Source organism: Varanus komodoensis, unplaced genomic scaffold (genome assembly GCF_004798865.1).
Source record: "Varanus komodoensis strain SLA01 unplaced genomic scaffold, ASM479886v1 scaffold1, whole genome shotgun sequence".
Lineage (NCBI taxonomy): Eukaryota > Metazoa > Chordata > Lepidosauria > Squamata > Varanidae > Varanus > Varanus komodoensis.
The window spans coordinates 22,963,071-22,985,379 of record NW_025335268.1 but is presented as its reverse complement, the minus strand read 5'-3'; the positions used below and the strand labels follow the sequence as shown (position 1 = coordinate 22,985,379).

The following is a 22,309-nucleotide window of genomic DNA, read 5'->3' as shown; positions in this document are numbered from 1 at the left end:
GCTCCGGGTCGAGGAGCACTCCCAAGCTGCGGACCTTGTCCCTAGGAGGGAGTGCAACCCCATTCAGGACAAGGTTCAGGTCACCTTCTCCGAAGCCCGAACCGCCAACCAACAGGACCTCCGTTGGTCTTAGAGTTGCTCTTAGAGATGTCATTTTCAGGCAAAATCTGGTGGTAGGTTTATTAGCTTGGCCATAGCAGAGTTGTGCTGGATCTGACTGGGCATTCACCCAGATCTGCCCATGCTGATCTGCCCATGATATGCGCAGGGGCTTCTGTGCTGATGCGGAGTACTGATGGCATCACGTAGAGCATGGGTCCTCAAACTACAGCCCGTGGGCCAGATCCAGCCCGCCATGCCCGTTTATCCAGCCCGCCATAGAGGTTTTGGACTCGCCGGGCATGTGCGCACATGGTGAGGAGGTGGCTTGCTCATGTGCAGATCATTTTGGACTCGTTTGGAGAAAAGGATCTCCTTGCGAGCAAGGTGGTGCCTTGCTGTGCATGGGCCCCGTGGTGGCTTGCTCGCCAGGAGATCGTTTTCTCCGAGCGAGTCCAAAATGATCTCCGTAGGAGCAAGTCGGCGCCTCTCTGTGCAGCGGTTTGCTCGTAAGGAGATTGTTTTGGACTCACTCGGAGAAAACGATCTCCGCGTGCACCCGTCCCTGCACGGGTGTCCCTGCCTCACTGCCCGCGCGCTGCCCTGGCCCGCACCCCCCCCCCGCCTGCACCACCTTGGCGGCCTGCACCCATAGCCAGCACCTTTCAACTGGCCCCCTGTTGAAAAAGTTTAAGGACCCCTGACTTAGAGGAAGCTTTTGGTTACGTATGGCGTGAACTACCACACACTCAGAAAAGCATTTTTAGGTTTTTTCCTCCATTTAAACACTTGTACATGGATTTCCATGAAATGCATACAACTTTCTAGCAATTATACCTAGGCTTCAGCAAAAGCAGCCCAAATCCAAGCAAGTATCCATTTGAAGTTAGTGCCTGTACACCACGTATTCATTATCAACAACACTGTAAGGTTTCTAATCTGTTCCATTACATGAGGTGAGTGCTTATATGGCCGGTTTATAATATCATTCTTTCAGCTGTCAGAAAGATCTGAGGATCCATTTCCTCTTGCATTTGTAAATTTCCATGAAACAGGTAAGTAATTTAAGAAGTGTGTACATCATGAAACATTAAAGACAGTTGAGTACAAATTTTTCTGTGTAATAGTCTCCTCTCCAGAGGAAATAAGTACTGGACATTGCCAGAATAATAAGTTTAAAAGAAGCACTAGCTGAATCGCATCACCAGCAATTAGTCAAATTAGACAATCCGCTATTAATGTGATGTCCAATAAACATGAAACAAAAGGTTTTGCTGAATAAGATGCAGCAGGCAGATACCAAAGTGACAATCCACTGATTAGATGTTTTGTTGTCCAGAGCAGTTTTTTACATTCTTAAATTAGCTCATGGGTTCAAAAAACGAAGACCCTGAACTAACATACTGAGGAAGCTTCCACAGCTGCTGAATTCCTCAGGCTTCTGGTACAAGCATTTGCAAACCAAATGGATTATAGACCATGTTTCTGGGAGTTTGGTAAATCCGGTTGAAGCACAGGGTTCCATTGTATAATTTGCTGAGTGGAACCAAATCATTCTGCCTATATCCAACACATTATAGCCACCATGCTGAGCAGGTGTAGTTTATAATATTGTATCACATTACAGCATGATGATTCTGACATGTCGGCTGACTTCCAGTTATCTGCTCCAAGTAATGCTGCTTGGAGGGGGAGTTTGAAATATCCCGTGACTCACCAGTGACCATAGCACTGTATGCCTAAATGGCTGATGATATACTGAGTATCTCCCCCCACCATATTTTTAAATCCTTTCAAAAAACCCCACCGATAATCTTAAATATATAGAAGTCCAGACTTCAAGTAGAACTTCCATGTTAATTCATTTGGTTTTTTCAGTTGTTTCTACCCTACTTTTCCCTTCAAAAGGAAGCCCAAAGCAGCAAACATCATACCAAATCATGGAATAATTAGAAAAAGCAAATAATGTGGAAAATCAATTAACAGCAAGGTTATAAACATTCACTTTTATACTTAAGAAAGCACCAGTTTGTTAATCAACAGTGCAAAATATACAATACATTGGTAATAAAGCATATATGTACTAAATCATGTATAAGCAATATGAATTGCTTTAACTAAGTGGATTTTTCAGTTTTACTCTTATTTCACAGCTCAACTGTGGAAGCACTGTCTTCTCCACCAAGTGTCTTTAAAACCCAGTTTCTGGCATCACCCAGAGGGCATTTCATGTGCCCTGAAAGCTGAATGGATCTATTTGATCCCTGCCTGAGAGGATTCATGTTAAAGCTCATTCTAACTATTCAGAAGTCAACACTATTGTTTTCTGGATATATTGATAGAGCATATGTTGTATCCTGCTTCAGAAAGAGGGCAGCTGTGCTGTTAGCATGTTGATGTCAAAGCATCACTAAAAATTTAATCCTTGATTATCTGTAATGTACTGTGAAATTCCAATCATGATAATTGGAACAAAGACATTTGGGACATCTGATCTGATGCATCATGTATGTTAACAATGCATGCACAGAAATATAACTGTTCATTTAAAATGTGATTATTTCAGGTTTTCTCCTCAAAAAGAGCTGGAGTGAGCATAATACAATTTATGTGTTAATTGCTTTTCTACTTCCTCTGATGTAACAGCCCCGAGAATTTTATTATTTTATTATCATATTTATAAGAAACTATAGTAATACAGGCAAGCTAAAATGATTGGTGAGGAGATAGTTGGGTATTTTCAATATTTCATCCCCATGTATAACAAAATTTCAGGGTTATCTGGTAAAACCAGTACACCACAAGTATATGAAAGGAATTACAGTATTCCATAAAAATGTAATTAACTTATGGGATTGATAAATAATTTTCAGATAAGATTAAGCTTAGAATATGGGCTGAATCCACTTGTTGCCTTTCTTTTGTGGGTGGGTTTTGACTTGGTAGGTGCCTCCACTAACAGAAGAGATGGGGAGGTGATTTCCACTGTTTTGCCTTCCACTGTAATACTCCAAAAATCTGTTCTAAGAGTATAGGGATCCTCCAGAATAGTAGGAAGTGTCATGTGCAACTGCAGAGCGGGAAACAGCAGAAGTCACATTGTTTTAAAGGGCTCTCCTACTTTGAAGTCTCCTCTGCAAACAAAAGGGCTTCTTCTGTTGATGGATTGGCACCTCTGGATTATGACAAGAACAATAATAACAGTACTTAGAATAAGTTTAACTCAGTGTATGTGTCAGCCATGGAAAGCCCTGTAAGATATGTAGTTACTACTACAGTAATATGCAAAAACTAAAGGAACCTGTGATGGTCATTCAGCCTGCAATCACTTTGTCATAGAACCGAACTGACTATCACAGGGGGAATTACATTTTTATAGTAACAGATGATAATATTTGGCTTGTTGGAACAGGAGCCTATCCCTGAGAAGGGGCTAGATGCACTTGTAGAACAAAGTTTTGCATGCAGAATCCCCCACATTCTGTCCCTTCCATAACCATTAAAGGATGCTCAGTAATGAGGGTGGTAAAGCTATCTCAGGGTGCTGCCAGTCAGAGCAGACTGTGCTAGGCTAGACAGACTAGTGGTCTGGCTCGATATTAGGCAATTGCATCATTTATAATGTCATAGGGAAAAATGCAGAAGGAGCAGGACCAGTGACAAGCAGGTACATTGTAGATAAGTTCTATAGTAAGGCTCTTCTGTTTGCAGTTTTGCATAGTTATAGAATATAAGTCTTTAGAAAGACACAGTTCTGAGCATGTCTTTTTAAAGTAAACATGGGGTGGAACTATCCTTTGCCATATGGGCAGGGTGCTGTATTTAGCTCTTCCATAGTTTTCCGGTCTACATGCAAATAACACGGTCAGGTTGCTTGTTAGTTCATCAGGGCAAGTTTTGTTCTTTGCCAGAATCAGAGTAGTATGGCTGCTATAAATAAAAGTGCTCACAAGGGATTTATCACATGTCACCTCCAAATGTTCTAGACAAATGTGTTGGAACTTCACAGCTACTCTTTGTGCCTAAGCTCATGCAGTCATACGTGTGTGCTTTGTTCTATCCACTGGCACGAAATCTCCGAGCGCTGCTTGCGGCAAACCATGTCAAAGGTACTCACGTCAGAAACCATGGTTTGCATAATCACCGCAGCCAGTGGCCAAAAAATCTACATGTGATCTCACAAAGGGAATGATGCAGGCAGAGTTAAGCTTATCTAAGACCACTGATGCCAGTGGAAGAGTGAGTCACTAGTGCATGCTCTTTATTTCAAATGAATGTATTCCAGAGATTTCCTTATGAAATGGACACTTCCAATTCCTATTCTGATGCTAGGTAAAGTGATTTAAAAAGCAATTGCCGTTAGAAATCATGCTTAAAATAATGTTTTAGGTCAAATTTGATGTACTACAAGCTTTAAGTTCATGACCTAATTTATTATTTGCCTCTGCTGGATAAGTTAATATAAAATTATATGGCTACACTGGGAAACAAAATTATTTCCTTCCTATTTTAACTACAGCACTTGAGTTATTCAGATAGTATTGGCCTCTAGCAACTGAAATGAGAAATTAACTATATATTATTTGTTATATATTATAGAGATATGAACATACATTTGAATGAATAAGACAATAAGATAACACAATATATATTGTTTATATGTCAGGGTTTCCACAGAAAAAAATTAACCTGTTTTATTGTTGCTAACAGATTTTGAAACAAGGAGACAAATTTAATGTTTGGTTTTTAACCTTGTTGTTGGCATCCACTGGGTTTTTCAGCTTCTTATTTGATGAGTGTGGTGTTTCTTTTATAATATCTAATTTCACCATGTTGTTAGATATCATTGGAGAGAATGGACATTGTTGTGAGTGATGCATCATAATGAATGCATTAAGAAGCATTCATTAATGTGTTTTCCTGAGGGGGAATATTTTTGGCTTGGTATCTAAACATGAGGATGCAAAATAGCCAGACTGAGCACCTTCGGTAGAAAAATGTGATTTAACAAGTGACTACATTAATTAATAAATAACTAGTCTGAGCTTTAGGGAAAGCTGCCTTTAATAGGTATGATGACACTTAGTCAATGAGTAAACCATGTAGGCAAAGAAACTGGCTAAAAAATGTTTATGGGTTGTTTAGACAAAGCTGTAATCCTCCAATTTCACTTCTTTTTTAAGAGCTCCATGTTTTGTTTTTGTGTTTTTAAACTAGGGAAGTAATTGTAATTGTGATATTCTGCTATAGCAAAGCACCACACAGGTATTTTTCACATACATGGTATAAAAGCAGGAAAGGAAAAGCTCCGTATGCATAGCTCGGATCTGTGACAAAATTAAAAGTAGTTATACGGATTAACTGCCTTATGTAGAAAAGCTCTGTGAACCTTTGTAATACCTGATGTAGTCCCTAAACTAGTTCCCTCCAGACATTTTTTTACTACAGCTCCCAAAATCCCTGACCCTTTTTCGTGGGGCTGGGGCTGATAGGAGTTGCAGTCTAATACCTCTTAAACCAGTGGCAAGACATGGTCCCTCAGACTTCCCCACCAGCCAGTGAAGTGGATGGAGGTGATGTCACAGCATGTTTTGTGCTGCTGGTCATTCAGGGGAAGGAGGAGGTGATGCGGCGCTGCTGGTGAGGATGCCAGCCACCCATCGCTGCCATGGCTAGTTCCCAATCTCCTGGGAGGCAGGGAGCAAGACCTCAGAAGCAGGTAGTTTATGGCAGATGTGCTCATGCAAAGAAGCCATCAAGGAATTGGATGGCCATCTGGCTGTCAGTATGAGCCCTTAAACTCCAATCAGATTAACTCTATTTATGGCAACAAGTCCCCAGAATGTTAGTAATTTAATAAATTGCATATGAAATGTGCTCTTTGCTTTGAAACACCTCTTCAGGCACGGGGCAGGCTTTTCGGACAGAAGGGTGTTTTTAAGTCATGCATCATAATGTGGCATGCCACAAAACTTCCAGAAAACCACACTGTGCGAACCTGCACCACCACCATAACAGTGGACTAAAAAAGAAAAGAATAACCACACCAGCTTTTACAGGAAGATATAAACTAATGTTGATTTTCGAGGCACCTTCAGATCAAGGCAGTTCACGCACGTGAAGGCAAATGGGTGCCTTTCACCAGCTTCGGCTACCTTACCAGCTGAAACCTTATCAGAAGAAAGAAATTAGGCCTCAGTTATAACCAGGCTACTGTAATGTTCTCTGCATAGGGCTGCTTTTAAGTACAGGCCAGAAGTTTCATTGATACAAAGCACAGCTGTCACAGGGATACACCAATATCATGCCGGTTGTGTTGACAGGACCTTAAGGACCCCTATTGGAATAGGGTTTCCTAAAAGTGGGGCCAATGAGGAAAAGGCCCTGCCTGCTGTACCTGCTAAACAAATTGCTTTCACTGTTGGCTCACGAGTAAGGCCAGCACATTACTCTTGCATTGTGGCATGTTGCTATAGAAGCAAGCCTTCAAATAAGCTGGTCCCAAACTTATTAGGGCTTTAAAGATCAAACCCAGCATGTTGAATTGGTTTTAGAATGTGCCAGGAGGCACTTCAGCTGATACAATATTGGAGTCACATGCTCTGATCAGCCCATCCCCATCAACTTCCAGGTCACCACATGTTGCAGCAGCTGAAGTTTCTGAACCATCTTCAAAGGCAGCCCCACACAGAGCCCAGTACACTAAAGTCACTGACACATGGTTAACCGATGCCAGGCCCATTCTCTCTAGACAGCTTAGCAGTCTGAGCTGATGAAAGAAACTCCAACCAGTGTGACCAACTCTGCTTCCACTGGTATCACGGGATTCAGACGGACCCTGAAAATTTGGAAGGAGGGCTTTGCAATGCCATCTAAAACCTGTGGCAAGCAGCCCCACAAAGAGGGCATCACAGTAGCCTAGTTTGGGCTGGAGCCTGATCCTCTTTCTCCAGAGAAAGCTGCAGCAGGTGAGGCAACCTAAGCTGGTAGATCAGCGGATTTCCCCAGCCACAGTCCCAGGTTTGGTGTGCTGGCAGCTTCCACTTTTCCACTCCCATGGTCGAGCGCTCCACAACCTGGGAGAAGACATTAGGAAGGAACATGAGGTAAAGCTAAGTATCAGCAGCTTAGTAACATTTCAATCCAGATAACCAGGCATCTTGAAGAACAGAGGGGATTTGGCAGATTTAAATCCAGATTCCTATTTCAGCTGCTGCTGCTGCTTTTGTTGCTTTAAGAGGGTTTTGTTTGTTTGTTTTAGCTCATTGTATTCTTTGTTTTGTAAATTAGCTCAGAAAGGTTTCAGATGAAAAATAGAACTATATTGAATACATAAATAATATTCCCTTGCATTACATGCACAAGGTTTGATGTGCATGAGGTGTTGTTCTTCTTTACATATTCCACTCCTTCCCTCACTACAGGTTATCTCAGAAGGAGAATGATTTTGAACCATCACGTAAGAAAAAGGGAAGGGAATTATACCCTGAGCCTGCAGGACCCATAGAATGTGGCTTTTCCCACTTGAGTTTTTGGTTTTGCTTGCCCCACTCCCCACATGTGTGGTGACAAAAATTGGAACATACTTGAGCTTGTTGACCTCTGAGTAGGGGACCTCCTTCTCCAGCATCTTCCTTCTCTCACATGGGGAGTAAGGGACAGGCATCGAAAGAGGGAGCAAACTGCTTCTATTATGGCTATTTTCCAGATTTTTTCCCTCTAGCTATTTTCTGTTGGAGCAAAGGGCCACTTTGAGCGCATTTAGAAAGTGCAAATACCAGTAGAAAGCTACCTTCTGAGTCACACATTTCCCAGGGATATTGCATCAAAAAGAACATCTCCAACAATGCAGAAACCTTAGTCACATTATCGACTGCAATATCAATTATACATTGGTAGCCTCCTGGGATGAAGCAAAGGCTCAGTCTTTGAAAGAATGGCACATTCCATCTGCCACTAATTACCACCAGATAATGAAAGATAGCTACCATATTATCTTGCATTGAGCTCACTTAATGGAAGCCATGAATTCTTCACCATGCATTGCACTGAGAAAGCAATCCAGTTTGAGTGAACTGTGAGTCAAAGCAGCATTTAAACAAGGTATTTTCGACCCAAGATCATACCAGTGCAAATCAACATATATTTCCTGCAGTTACCTGCAGGAAATCACTCTGAGGAGCACAGTTGCTAACAAAAATCACATCAGACAATCAGTAGCATGCGCTCCCAGTAATGCAATTCATCAAAAAGGAATGTTGCATGCAACTTACAGAAAAACTAGAATGGACCTAAGAACAAGTTGTCATAATCACAATTCTTACAAAAACAAAAATCTTACCTGCACAAAGGCTTTCAGATTTACAGTTGCTTCCAGCTGATAGGGACATATTTGCCTGAAAGGACAACTGGATGTATGGACTCAGCCCTTTTAGTCCATATGGCCTTAATCCAGAGGGGAAAATGTGCTGTATACCATTTTTTCTCCCTAGGAATGTAATTTCCCAGTATTCCAAACTGCCACTGTTGGTATCAATTTCAAAGCTACTGATGAGGGCAGAAACGGAAATGTTTAGGTCTATGTTTTGAAATTACTTGTAGTTGTCTGTTTTTCAAGTTGTGATGTCATGAAAGTTGCAAGCCGCATAATCTTTTCTTGGAACCTTATGTTCTATATTTACTCATGTCTTCTTAGATTTTAGACATACTGGAACAAACAGGTAGCAATGTAAATGTCTTTCTTCTAATAGAAAAGTAGTCTAGTTTTGCTTACTCTTGATCACAAGTAAAATGTGATAAAGTATTTTTTTAAAACCTCAGTAAGCTGCTTTGATATTTTCTTCTTGCAAAGGAATATCAGTAAGGTTTGCACAACAGTTGCAATGCAATGTTTACAATGCGATAGATATCAAATGTTAGCTGTAGTATGATCCATTTGTCCATAAGGTGTAAGTAAAGAACGCTGTTCTTCCTTATCACATAAAGTCAAGTGTTCCTGCCAGTGGTGTGCTTAACACAAAGGTCTGTGTTTCCCCTCTGAACCCCTAAATGAAAGATTCTGACATGTAGACTTATATAATAGACAAACAGAAATACAAAGTGACTTTGCGAATTGCAGTGAATCAGGAGGAAAGAAAATGCATACAAGTTCTAATTCCTATCACAGTTTTAATTTAACACAAAAGAGCCAGTGTACTACAGTTGTTAGTGCTGGACCTCGAGTATGGAGATCTGGGTCTAAATTACCTTTTGGCCATGAAGCTCATTTCACGTTAACAGGATAAAATGGTTATCCACAGGACTCCTTGGCAGAACATCGGGATATTGAACATTATCTCCTAAAAAGACATAATGATAGTGTATAACAATTCTAAGCAATATGATGTGAGGAGTAAAAATGGTGGTGAGGTGGACAAGTTGCAGTTGTAAAACTAGCTTGTATGTCTCTGTTCCATGGGGGATTGGAGAGAGTGCCACTCACATGCATTTCTTGTCTGTCCACATTGTTACGGTATGTAGTGAGTTACGTAAAGATGACCTGTTTGTAATTTTTTCAGATTTTCAGAGTATGGGATATCCAGACACTATCACTGCTGCAAGTCTTCCATGACACCCAAGGAGGACCTCGAGAGACACAAATCTTTGCAATGATCTTTGACAATAACCATGGCACACTGATTACAGGTTCGCTTCACTAAGTTGTGGGTGATAAATGTATGTCCTGTCTAAATGCAAAAAGATGGCAATAGAGAAATTCAGAAAATAAATACCAAATCATCCAATGGAATTAGTTGTTCAGAGCAAGAATACACAAAGGAAGTTGAGGAAAACAAGCAAGTAGCTTTAAGAATGAAAGTGATTCCATCTTCTACCTTTGAGAATTAAACAGAACCAAAAAAAAAGTCTATTTTTGTCCTTGCACTGGTCTACATCTTGTTCACTCATATTGCTTTCCTATGGGTGGAAGTATGTGGAAATATATTCCCTTGAACTAATGCAACCTACAAGTAAATGTAGTGGTTATTTGGGTGGCAGATCTTTTTCATCTTACTCCAAAACTCAATATGAAATTGATTGCTTAAAATTGTGATCCTGTTAATTAGCTGTACATCAGACAGTTGCTTGGAAAAGGAGCATGAGTTGTGATTAATCAAAAAGAAGAAGGTATTTTTTGGGAAATATGAGCAATTAAGAATTGACCAGATAGTTAAACACTGCAGTATCTGACATTATTTACACAAGAAGCTTCCTTTTCTAATCTGCTCTGATAACCTTAACACTATAAACAAATATTTACAAGAGGATGAGCATTTCACCTTCACAGTTAGTGCTATGACTGCATCTAGAAGGTTTCCCTTATGATTTGTTGCACAGTTTAATGCTGAGCCTGGAATACTGGAAACAGAATCGAGCAATAAAGGCAGAAAGTTGTCTGGGTTTGGCCCAATTGTGCTATGTTTTCACATTAATTTCACTGCATCATGCACACCAAGTGTGCATATTCCATGATTTATTGATGGTAACAGGAATCAGTCTAGCTCCTACATGGTTTGCGAATCTCATATATATACACTCAGCCAGATCTCTATCAAAGTCTTCACTGGGAAGTGTTCTTGAACTCACCTACATGTTCTCCTCTCATATCAGTCTGAATTCTAGTTCGTCCTGTAACATGATGTGCAGGCTGTTGGCTTGCTTGCTTTGTTTTAGGTAGAGGAAAGAGAGAGCGGGTTCTAAAAGCAAACACTATGTCAGCAATTTAATTAGACCAAAAATAAAATATATGTATTTAAACATGTTCGTAATCAATGTTATGCAATTGTCTATATTACATGACGCACAGGTTCAGCTGTCATTGATGTTTATCCTCTAACGCGTATGATACAAGACACTAAGCAGGTCCCTCAGACACATGAGAGGAGTATCAATGTGCTCGTTTACAACAAAGCCTTTCGCCAAATTCTTACTATCTGTTCCGAGTCTATTATAAAGGTGGGTATAGATCCTTTTAGCCTTTCAAATGCAAAGCCGATTTATTTTGCTCAAATTAAATAAGAGCAATTTGATGTATTATTATGTACTCCAGCACTTTAAAAATCTGTATTGGGGGCTTCCCCATCCTACCAATTGGTAAATCATAAAGAATAGATGACTCCTTTGACATAATGTTTGCCAAGGAAATTTAAAGGAAGTGACAACTGTGTCTCAGTTTTAGACTACCACCTCCCATATATAATTTATTTATTTCATTTCTGGACTGCCTAACAGTAAGCTCTCTGGCTGGTTTATTCTCCCTCCCTCCCTGTGTGTGTGTGTGTGTTTCGGTTGAATTGCATATGATTTATTCTTAGGTCTGGGAACTGGAATCAGGGCAACTAATATACCAGATTGAGGATGCCCATGGGCCTAATGTTGAGCTGACGTGTGCAGCAATTGATAAGAACGGATTTCACCTTGCCTCTGGAGCATGCGATGGTAAAAGATTGAACTAATCAGTGGCTATAGCAACACCTCTCTTTACAATAATCCCTCCACTGGTAATGAAGGTTGTGAGGCTACTTAGTTGTACTCAGTAGTCTTCTTCATGCTGAAGGCCAGCTGAGGGCTGCTTCGTAAGTGACCTTACAAAGCTGGTTGCTGTCAGAAATTGTGCCCATGTCTATGGTCCCCAACCAGAAGCAGAGGTTCCCAGTAAGTGTGGCACCAAAACCTTGCCACACAATGCAAGATGGGGCGGGGGTAGCACAGGGATAACCCTGGAGGCTGCTCTGTGTATGCCATGACTTGAAGAGCTACATTCCTGAGGTGATCACTTTATTTTCTCTGTTGGTCTCAGAATGGGAGCATTTCTCTGAAGTCATTCTTACAGAAAAATGGCAGATCTTAGGATAGTAGTTTGAAAGTTGTTTTGCCCATACACCCTCTGACACAGTAAATTCTACTGTGTTCATCTAAGATGGGATTACAGATATATGTATCTGAGGCTGGCCTGCCTATTAAACATACCGAGGCAACAATTCAAGCAGCAATTCAATGGCAAATTAGACCATGTTCAGTGCCTACCAGCAGCACCTGCCATCACCAGTGAGTGCTCTTGGGAGTCTTGCCAGCCATTTTCCCCACCTTGGCATTCGCAGCAGTGATAGAGCAGCTGGTGGGGCCTTCTGGGACAGCTCCCTGCCCTCCTGGCATGTGCCCAAAAGGCCAACTCAAAATCTGGCAAGAAGGCAACTAAAGTCTTGTGAAATTTCTGGCTAGCTCCCCTTTGCCAGGAGGGCAGTCGGTCAGTGGCTTCTTGCCTCAGTGGGAAGATAGGATGGACCAGAAGCAGAGGAAATGGTAAAAGTCTTTCTGATTTCTGCCAGTTCCTATACCATGATTTGATGTCCTCCCATTTTAAATACTTGCTGCACTTAGAAAACTAGATTCTGGGGAGAAGCATTCTAATCTAGACTTTCCCTAATGGCTAAGCTGAACAAGATTTGGCTAATCTGTGATCAGATCTCCTGATACGACTTCATGTGTTTTATATTTCTGATTTGTTTTTGTTGAAAATGCTTAATTTTGTGGCTTATCTTGGTTTGAAAGCCCTTTGTACACCACCCTGATGTTTTAGGATGAAGTCTAAGTTAAAAATACCTTTAAGGCACAATGCTATGCATATTTGGACATAAAAAGTCCAACAACTCCCAACATTTCCCAGCCAGACATACTGGATCTGGGAATGTTAGACTTTTTCATGTCTGATCTTGCACAGGATTGTGCCTTGATTGCTTGCTCTTAAGAGCTTGTGGGGATGAATTGACTGGTGAAGAAAGAGCAGTTTAATTCTTTGTCTCCCAAACTTTGTCCCATTCTAAACTGTCCCACAAAGTTACTATTTTTTCCTTGCTGGTGAAAGCATTTGGGAAAGGCCTATTCCTACCAGATCACTATTTCTTTCCTTGTTGCCATTATAGTTGGTTCTTACCAATATTTGAAGCTGAAAGTTCACATTCTATTTGGGAAGGTGCTTTAAGAGGGGCTTGCGCCTAAAACAAATATTTTCACCAAACTCATAATACACGAATTATGCCACATGAGAGGCACCAATTCAGTCTTGGGCCGTTGATGTGGAATGAATACGCGTGCTCTTTCTTACAGTCACATCTCAGCCTTTTTGTTTTTGCGTCGGCCTTGTGTTTGTCCTTGAGCCCAGGAAGCTTGACTCTCCTTCTGCTTTGTTGCACTTTCAGGGACTGTGAAGACATGGGATTTTGGAACTGGGCAGGAACTTAAAGTTTTGCCATTGCCCAAGGAAAGCAAAGATAACGAACACTGGGTGCTCCAAATGGTTTACCTGAAGGCCAGTGAGAGCAAACACGTGATCTTGGTCTTGGAGTACAGTGGGATGATCAAACTTGTCCAGGTTTTCACATTCCATTTTCTGTTTGGTTCCTTTTGTTCTGAATCCAGACAGTCAAATGATCTTTAAAGAAGCTAGACACACACATAGTGGGGCTTGTAAATAGATGGCTGATTATCTGTCTATACCACTGAGTTCTTAATATTGTGCCATATCGTTTCCCCCAACCTAGCACCCTCCCAGTGCTTTGGACTCTGATGCCATAATTCCCAGCTGTGCAGTCCAATGCACCTGGAGGAAACCAGATTGGGCAAGGCTGGTATTGGGCAATACTTCATATTGTGTTACTTGGAGACATCAAACATTGTCCACATACCTGAACCTTGTATCCTTGCTTTTTGTCTTAAACCAAAAGCAGAATTGGGGTCTCTGTTGCTGGTGAGAGGAAAAGAATGGTTCTGATTAGGACTGTTCAGCTAGTAACAGTTATTTCTATAAGCAGCTAGGATCAATAAATCACAAAAAGTTTCCAGAAGATTTTAAAACTGGTTACTATGTTCATCACATCTTGTCAAAAATTATATATAAAGAGACACTGACTTTCTAGCAGCTATTTTAAAATTGAGATCAGAAGGTCTTAGAAGCACCCAATAGGGAAAAATCACAAGGTGGCACATCTAGAAGTATATCTTCTAACATCTTGCATGGTATGATTCCAATAACACAGAGCAGGCTTTTGGTGGGTGGGTGCGTGTGCAGTTTAAGACATCTCAGAAAACCCAAGCCTCCGACAAGTGCTTTTTATCAAATAAGTTTTTACCCGAATCATTCATTTCAAATACTTTCTGTTAGAAAGTGTGGAAATTAGTGGTCTAATTTATTATAGCAGAAGGGCCATATTCAGCTCAGAGTTTCCTGGTAGACCTTACCCTTGCAGGTACCATGCATTCAACATCTCACATACTTGCTCATTATCAATTCCTACTTATGCTGGCCAAAGATTAGGAGCCCTTTGTTAATGGTGGCCATCACTAGGGGTCACTGACAGAACCTCAGCAGGTACATGCTCATCTGGAAACACAGTTTGTGCACACTTCTACATGGGGGCACACTCACGTCCGCAGTGAGAGCGGCAGCACTTTTTGCAGTCACTGCCATTGTGGAAATGATGGAGATGACAACTCACACACAGGTGCCATTATGTGAGTATAGCCCATGCTCCCGGCAGGAGATTGTGTGGGGACTGCTGAGATATGTCAACTAACACTGAAGCTGCAATTTATATTATTTGCTTCCAATACTGGACAAAAGGTTCTGCTGCCAACATGGCCGCGATACCCAAAGTGTCTGCCCAAAATGAACACTGAGCTAGAGAGGTGGAATCTCCCCAAAAACGTTGGTTTTGAAAAATTATGTTGAATTAATTGTCATATTTATGAGCTACCTCTCTCTGAATCTTTGCTCTTCTAGAGTAATGAGGGTGAAATTTACCTAAGTGTTACGTGGAGTCTTCCTGAAGCTTTGTCACATGCTCTACAAGGTAATTCAGTCATGTCCCTACGATTGAGCCTTAATGTCAAGAAAAATAATGGATTTTATCCAGATGTTCAGCTGTTGCCTAAGGATCCTGAGCAACGAAATGAACAGGTGAGGATCCATTGCATTTTCAGAACTTGTAACAGCTATGGCAAAAAAAAAAAAAAGAATTCTAACAAGTTTCCTAGAGCCTGGCTATAGATTACCCCAAAACATAACTACATCAGAAGGAACCATGTAAGTTAAGCACTTACTGTTGAGAAATCTCTGTGGCTATAGGCAAAGAAAGCTAGAGGGGCCTGTAGAACGTTTGCCTGCCTTTTTCCATCAGTTGTACATCTAAGATCACTAATCTTTCATTGACAGCTTATTGCCCTTTCATCTCTGTCTCCCAATTTCCATGGGGCAAGCAACTGCTAATGATCGAGGAGAGGAGAGTTAAATCGTGAAAGTCAGGCAACAGCTTTAGAACTACCAGCTCCTTTCCTCTGTTTCCAGCAATCTGGCAGATATGTGGCTATCTCTCATGTGATGAGCATAATGTATAGCCAGGATCTTACATCATCAGGAATGAAGCAGAAAAACATTCCAAATGTTCCTCTACGCCAAATGTTAAGGATTTTCTTTTTTGAGAGTGGGAGAAATGGCTGTTTCATGTCATGCTGTGACACCCTTACTTGTTTATAGGATATGTCCATGTTTAAATCCACAATAATTGTATCCACTTATAGTAGTATAATTTGAAATAATGATTTAAGAGGTCAAAGTGGGTCATTCTTATCCCTGTGACCCTATGGACAGGTTGTTGTTTTTAGAAAAATGTAAGTCGTGACATTGTTCCAAAGTGCTTTATACTAATCATAGTAGAAGTAATATTAACAATAGAACATTTAATCAGAGTGCATTCCCCCAGTTCAGTAATAATCTTGTTTGATGCGTCTTTCAGTTACCTCCTGGGATAGAAGTGAAGTGTTTTGATTTGCTCAGAGTGGAAGGCTACAATTTGTTAGCTACTGCAAGTGCAAATGGTGCAATCATCTTGTGGGATTTTGAAGCTGCTACTGCCAGACACCTGTGAGTAACAAAGGACACGAAGATGCTCATGCCTAGCAGGCACCATAGATCAAAAGATAACGAAGTGGAAGTACAATGTTCATGGGAATCCAGGGAAATGGTTTGTCATGCAATTAGCAAATAAAGGTGTGCATTACACATTTGAAAAAATATGCTCAAAAACTGGCTACATTTGCAATTGTACACATGTGTGTATTTTGGAAAATGTGCAGAAAAAAGCTTTATTCAATGGATGAAATGCTGGATAAAATGCACACATTGGAAAAAAGTACACAAAATGTGTCTATTTAAAAATGCACGCAGAAATGGGTGTATTTTCCAAAAATGTTCATGAAATATATATGCATTTTTGGGTGGACTAAATGGATAATGATTTGCAATCTGAGGTAGGGACTCAACCGTGGGGCAAAAGAGAGCCTGCATAAAGTCCAGCTTGACTTTAGGAGATGTCCTTTCCTAGTCTCAGCCTGTATAAAGCAGGGAATAACTCAACGTATTGTGGGAAGGCCTCTGACGGAGCTTCTGTTGCTGCTCACATTGGCACCTTGTCAGTGCTTGGCTTGAAAGAAACTTGCTGAGATGCATAATGTACATTGGAGCTGGGGGCAACTGCTTTGGTCTGAGGACTAGCAATGAGTGAGCATTTTATTTCAGCTCATTTTCAATAAAATTTACAAAAATTGGCACAATTCTTTTTATTCAAGTTGGGAAAGAAATTAGAGGTTTAAATAATCAAATGTGGGAGAACACAAGCTGCCAGATTTGCTTGTCTCTGTGAAGCTATAACAAAGATGAGATGGGAAACTTTTCACTGAGCTATTAGCTCCCTGCATCTCTGGCGGCTCACCCCTAACTTCACATACCTACTCATTTCCTCTTTCCTGGACAGCCGATTCCCATAAATGTTGGAAGCACATATTTCAAGGTTTCAATGCATCCTGACTTGTTTTGGTTTGGGAAGTTCAAATGTGTTCAAAGTTCAAATGCGTTCAGCTCTGCCTGACATGAGAACCAAACAAATTTCTCACTCATCTGCAGTGAGCTAATTCTGCCACAGCACAAGAAACAGGACAGCGTGTTCAGCTGGTGCTGTGTCACGAAGCAGGACAAAACTCTTGCTTTGGCAGCCTTTTCTGGCTCACAGGTTCAGAGACAGAGCTCCCGAGGGGACAGCTCAGCATTCTGCACTAGAGGCAGAAGACACGGCAATTCTCCACCTCTACCTGAGTTGACGTCACAGTGACACTGTTTGTCCTGGAACCACAGTCCTGCATCAACACACCCTTTGCTGCTTCATTGCTCCCCTCCTCAAAAGATCCCTAGACAAACAAAGAAGATTTCAAAGAGAGTTCCTTGGCCTTTTCTTCCACCCTGCTTCTAGTCTTCAGCTGAGAACCCTTTTGAAAATGCTAGGCTACATTCCCTACTATGGAAGTGGCAATATCCTTTTCTCCATCATTACACCAGCCTCTTGATTGGGAAAGCACTAATCCTTACAAACCCTCTTCTTCAAGGGGGAATGGACCAATAGGGTCAGCAAGGAAATGCCTTGTCTTGAAACAGAAATGCCCCCAAGCCAGATCTTGCTTTCTCCGGAACAAAGCTTCCATTATATACTAACAGTAAACTAATTCTACAAGTGTGGATCCTAAATGACATCCCTATTCACAAGACAGTGTTATCAGCAAGCCAGGGATTTGCAGCAGTACAAAACAAACACACTTCCCATGGGAGGTTCCCCATCCAGCCCTTCAGCTTCTTCACCAAACCCTAAGCCCCCTCTCCTGATAGAAACTTCTTCTCCAGTTAGTGGTTGCTCAGAAATAAGAGCTTTTACCTCCAGGGACCAATTTTATACCTCACTCTGCCCCCTGCAGGTACTGAGAAAGAACAAAAAGGCTTTAAAAATGGTTTTGGCGTGCGCACACACACCACCTTAGTAGGCTTAACATTGATGCTCATTTGGCCTTCCTCACCCCCTGGCAGGAAGCCAATGTCTCCAATACTTCATCCAAATTAGAATTTGGCCTTTGTGCTGTAAACAATTCCCCACCCCTGATTTAGAGAGATTTTACTGGGTTCATTAAGGATTTACAATATAAGCATTTTCCTATGTGCTATAATATATTTGAACAATGAAGAATGTGAAAACTTATATCTGTTTAGATATAATCAATGAATTGTAGCTGTGGTTTTAAAAGCATCGATTCAGTCTTGCTGCTTATCTGTGCTACAGTTCTGCTATGACAGTCCATGAGCCTTTCGTGTCAAGCTGCTTGCTTGGTTTTGTTTTCAAATTGTTGCTGCATGAATTTGGGATACCAGATTGACCTGCAAGAGCCTTTTAAGTGTGTCACGAGGAAGGGAACCTTTACTTGGCTGACAGATGTGTCTGAAAGAAACAGTTTGAGGAGCACATTGCTAACAATATCAAGGCTAACAAAGAATTCTTAAAATATATGAAAAGAAAGAAAGTGGCTAAGGAATCTGGATGGCTTTAAAAAGGGATTGGACACATTCGGGAGAGAAGAGGCTATCAATGGCTACTAGCCTTGCTGGCTATATACCATCTCCTTTACTGCATAGACCAGTTGCTGAGGAGCTTGGACAGGCAGAGGTCTGGCACCCAACCTGCCTGAGGGATCCCATGAGCAGCTGGTTTGTAAGTGTGTATGGAATGGATGCGCCTTTGCTCTAATCCAGCATGGCTTTTCTTATGTTCTTATGCTGTAGCAAATCACCAAACACTTACAAATAGTTAAAGGCAAAACTTCTTTCTTTCCAGTTTCAAAACCGGCAACCCTGTTGGTCCCGAATTACTTGGAATCAATGCATTATTGTTCCTCTATCGAAGTTCCATTTCTGATAGGTAGGTAAACTATATAGCAAGCCCATGTGCACCATATTTAGCCTACTCTGGTTTATGAAAAAGTAAGCAGCCACTTTGCCTTTGATAAAGCTGAGGAATGTTTCTCCAGACTAAGATAACACTAGCTGCACTTGAATAACTAATTGGTGTCCAGTGTCCCCAGTGCAGCCTCTAAATGGAATTCAGCCCTTTGGCTGGAAGAGGTTCAGCTCACACGAGAGCCCTCCCACTAATTTGAAATGCCAAAGACTGTATTCAGGACCTTCTTGCAAAATATGTGCTGTGCAGAAGTAGTGTAGGCTCAGATGTCCTGACACTATTTATTTAACAGAATTGAGAAAATCCATCACTGGTATTGATTGAAAAGAAGCATCACGTTGTGTCGGCGCTCTAGACAGTCTGATAGCTCAGTCTAAGACTGTGTGTTTTGCATGCAAAAGGCATCATTTTCAGTCCCTGGCATCTCCACTTCAAAGGATCCAGTAGCAAGAGATGCGGCAACCTCTGCCTGGGAAGCTGCTATCTATTAAAGTGGACAGTACTGGGTGGGTGGAACTATTGTCTGACTTGGTATAAGGCAACTCTCTATGTTCCTGCTAGGAAAGGTACGTGGGCAGAAGAATCAATAACCAGCAAGCTTAATTTAGAACCCGTTGGTATAGCTCTCAGGTTGATACTGGTGCTGTTCAAATTGCACTAGGTGACAACAGTGGCTTTACTGCTAGAATATTTGCCATTCATCATAACATTTAAAGTTAGAGGAAATCTGCCACTAGCTCTAGAGCCCTATGGGCTACAGGGTTGCATAAAATGTAATAATAATGAGGAGGCCCTCATTGCAGATTTACTGAAAACAGGATGCAGCCTCCATATTGATCAGTCTTTTCTTTAGACATGTGCTTTGAATCCTTTCATTTCCTATTTTCCTGGACTCTGTCTCCCCTGCAGGCAGTATAGTGAGTCTTCCACATACTGTTCAGATCCTCAGAGTGATGAAACTCCTTCACAGGATGTAGAAGGTAGCACCATCGTGCTAAAAACGGTATGCTCTTTTTTTGGTTTGTATAGCAGCCAAGAAAGTTTATCTGAATTTGCACACATATTTCTATATAGCCGCTCTCTCCCATATTCTTCCTGGCAAGATCTAAAGTTTCTGCTTATGGTTTCAGCTAACTACAGTTTGTCAATGTGCTTATGGTTAATCTTAACTATGGCATAAGGAAACAAGCCAACATCATAATAATAGTTTTGATCCTGGCTTTTTTCTGTAAGCTGGTGTTTCCCAACATGATTTAACCACAGAACACTTCTGGGCTTGAAATATAGTAATGGAATCCATAAATGCTGGTCTGAGGATTAAGTAGTACCTCCAAAATAAAGGTGAGGGTGGGTTCTTCCTTATCCAGAGCTTAACTAACAGAGCTTAGAAGTTCTGTTAACCATAACCCTAATCCTAGCCTTGCAAATTAACTTATAGAGCCTACAGCTGTACCCAAACCTCAAAACTAAATGTGCAGAGTAGAGGCTTAAAATTAATTTACAAAGCCTAGTGCCTTAAAAATAAATTTGCATAGCCTACAGCCTTAAAAAATTGCCTAGCACTCTACCCAAGTTGTTGGATTGGGTTTTGTGGTTTTGTTTCTGGAAACGCCTGTCTTCTGGTAGCTGCAACCTATTGAAGAAAGGCCTCGCTCCAGACCCTCTTCTTTGTGGTTCTTCATCCCGAGTGCTGTGTGATGCGGATGTTTCACTCTAATAAGGCCATGTGTTCTCAGGGTCACCCCTGGCGGCCTGAGGTGGGTGCAGTTTGTTCCGTCTCCCTCGTTGGTGCCACCTCTCAGGAGCTAGTGAGGTTTCATAAGAGCCACATCATATAGCCTCTACAATTTCAATACTATTCAGTTAAGTATTCTGATACATACATCATTTCATATTTAATATTTTAGAGGATCAAATTTTATCACAGAAGCCCTATTTCTATCATGTAGAACTCCAGGGTTCTGCAGAACACAATTTGGGAAACAGTGCTGTAAGCCACAGATAAGAGTAATTACTGTTCTGGGTTTGCACTTAAGAACAAATTATGGTTAGGTGAAAATGAAAACTCAGTTTCGAGAAGTAGAGTGCATGAGCTCAGGGCTCAGGTATGTAATATTAAACCACAGCTTAGCATTATGTCCATATTAAGCCTCTGACTAAATGTAGACATTGTGGCTTCAACCCCATGTGAGCTGTTCTCTCTTTCTGCATTCCAAGATCCCCAGAATTTTGCTTAATGTCCAGCCTGATGAAAAGTTCTGGGGAAATTCAGAACTTGCTAATTATTGATTACAGTATTTGCTTGATCCAAATAAAGCAGGGATGGGAAATTGGTCCAGCTTTGGGGCTGGATTGCTCCAAACGGACTGGAGATAGAAATGGGGTTCCTCTTGTCAGTGGTAGGGAAAAGCTGGCCATTGCTCCAGCACTGGCCATTGAGAGGGTCCTAGGAGAGAAGCTGGTGGGCCAAATGGGACCATTGCTGGAATAAAGCAATTGCCCAGCAATGGGTTTGGAGAGCTCTATTGTTGCACTTCGCAACTTTTTCTCAGTTATTTTCATTCTGCCAAACACATCCCTAAACAATTGGACATACCACTGTAGACCTGGTATGGGGACCATGTTGCTCTTTAAATGTTGTGGGATGACAACTCCCGTCATTACCTTGGCTAGGCTAGCTGGGGCTGATGGGAGCTGGGAGACCAGAGGTATTCCATCCCTGCTGGAGGTACTGCTTCAAACATTGGGTCTGTTCACACATAATGTTAAAGAATATTGTGAGGTTACCTTTCTTACCTTGGGATCTGTAGTCATGCATTCACAAAGTAACTACTCATTAGTAGTCTCCATGTGCCTCCATCTGACTCCCAAATGGTGGCATAGATCCCATCAGCCCCTGTGGCTGGGAACCAATCCAGCTTGCACTACTCCTGCCTGCATTACCTGCCTCTCCCTCATCGGCCCACACGCTTCCCTGGGCATGTTCTCAGCTGGTTTCCACCTTTTTCTCCTGCTGCTCCATGAAGCCCCAAGCACTCATCAGAGGAGCATGATGGAGCCTCTGGTGCAGTGATCAGGCAGAAGGAGCATGCACAGCTGGCCCATGGTTGCTGCTGCAGGTGCTTCCTGTCCTCCCTCCCAGAGCATCCTCCCCGATGCCTGGCCACCGTGCTGTCTCCATGTCAATCGCCTGCCTAATGGCACATCGCACATGCCACCTGGCCAACTGCCCACATGCCATCTGGGCAACTGACCTTAAGGACATGTCTCCATCCAACAAGCCTCACGCTCCTGAGACAACAGCGCAGAGGCCTGGCCAGGTGGCGTGTGAGGCAGGTGATTGGCCA

The 22,309-nt window shown here is 41.7% G+C and overlaps 1 protein-coding gene across 1 annotated transcript in view; it reads left to right on the top strand.

Annotated features, from left to right (window-relative positions):
* The window catches only part of WDR64 (WD repeat domain 64), a 92,726-nt gene that overhangs the window by 47,053 nt on the left and 23,364 nt on the right, over nt 1-22,309 (top strand). Inside the window, exons 11-18 of the mRNA XM_044451205.1 lie at nt 9,657-9,783; nt 10,943-11,091; nt 11,451-11,574; nt 13,335-13,507; nt 14,915-15,091; nt 15,927-16,054; nt 18,840-18,923; nt 19,872-19,965. Coding sequence (XP_044307140.1) covers nt 9,657-9,783; nt 10,943-11,091; nt 11,451-11,574; nt 13,335-13,507; nt 14,915-15,091; nt 15,927-16,054; nt 18,840-18,923; nt 19,872-19,965 — 1,056 coding nt within the window. The remainder of the gene's footprint in view (nt 1-9,656; nt 9,784-10,942; nt 11,092-11,450; nt 11,575-13,334; nt 13,508-14,914; nt 15,092-15,926; nt 16,055-18,839; nt 18,924-19,871; nt 19,966-22,309) is intronic.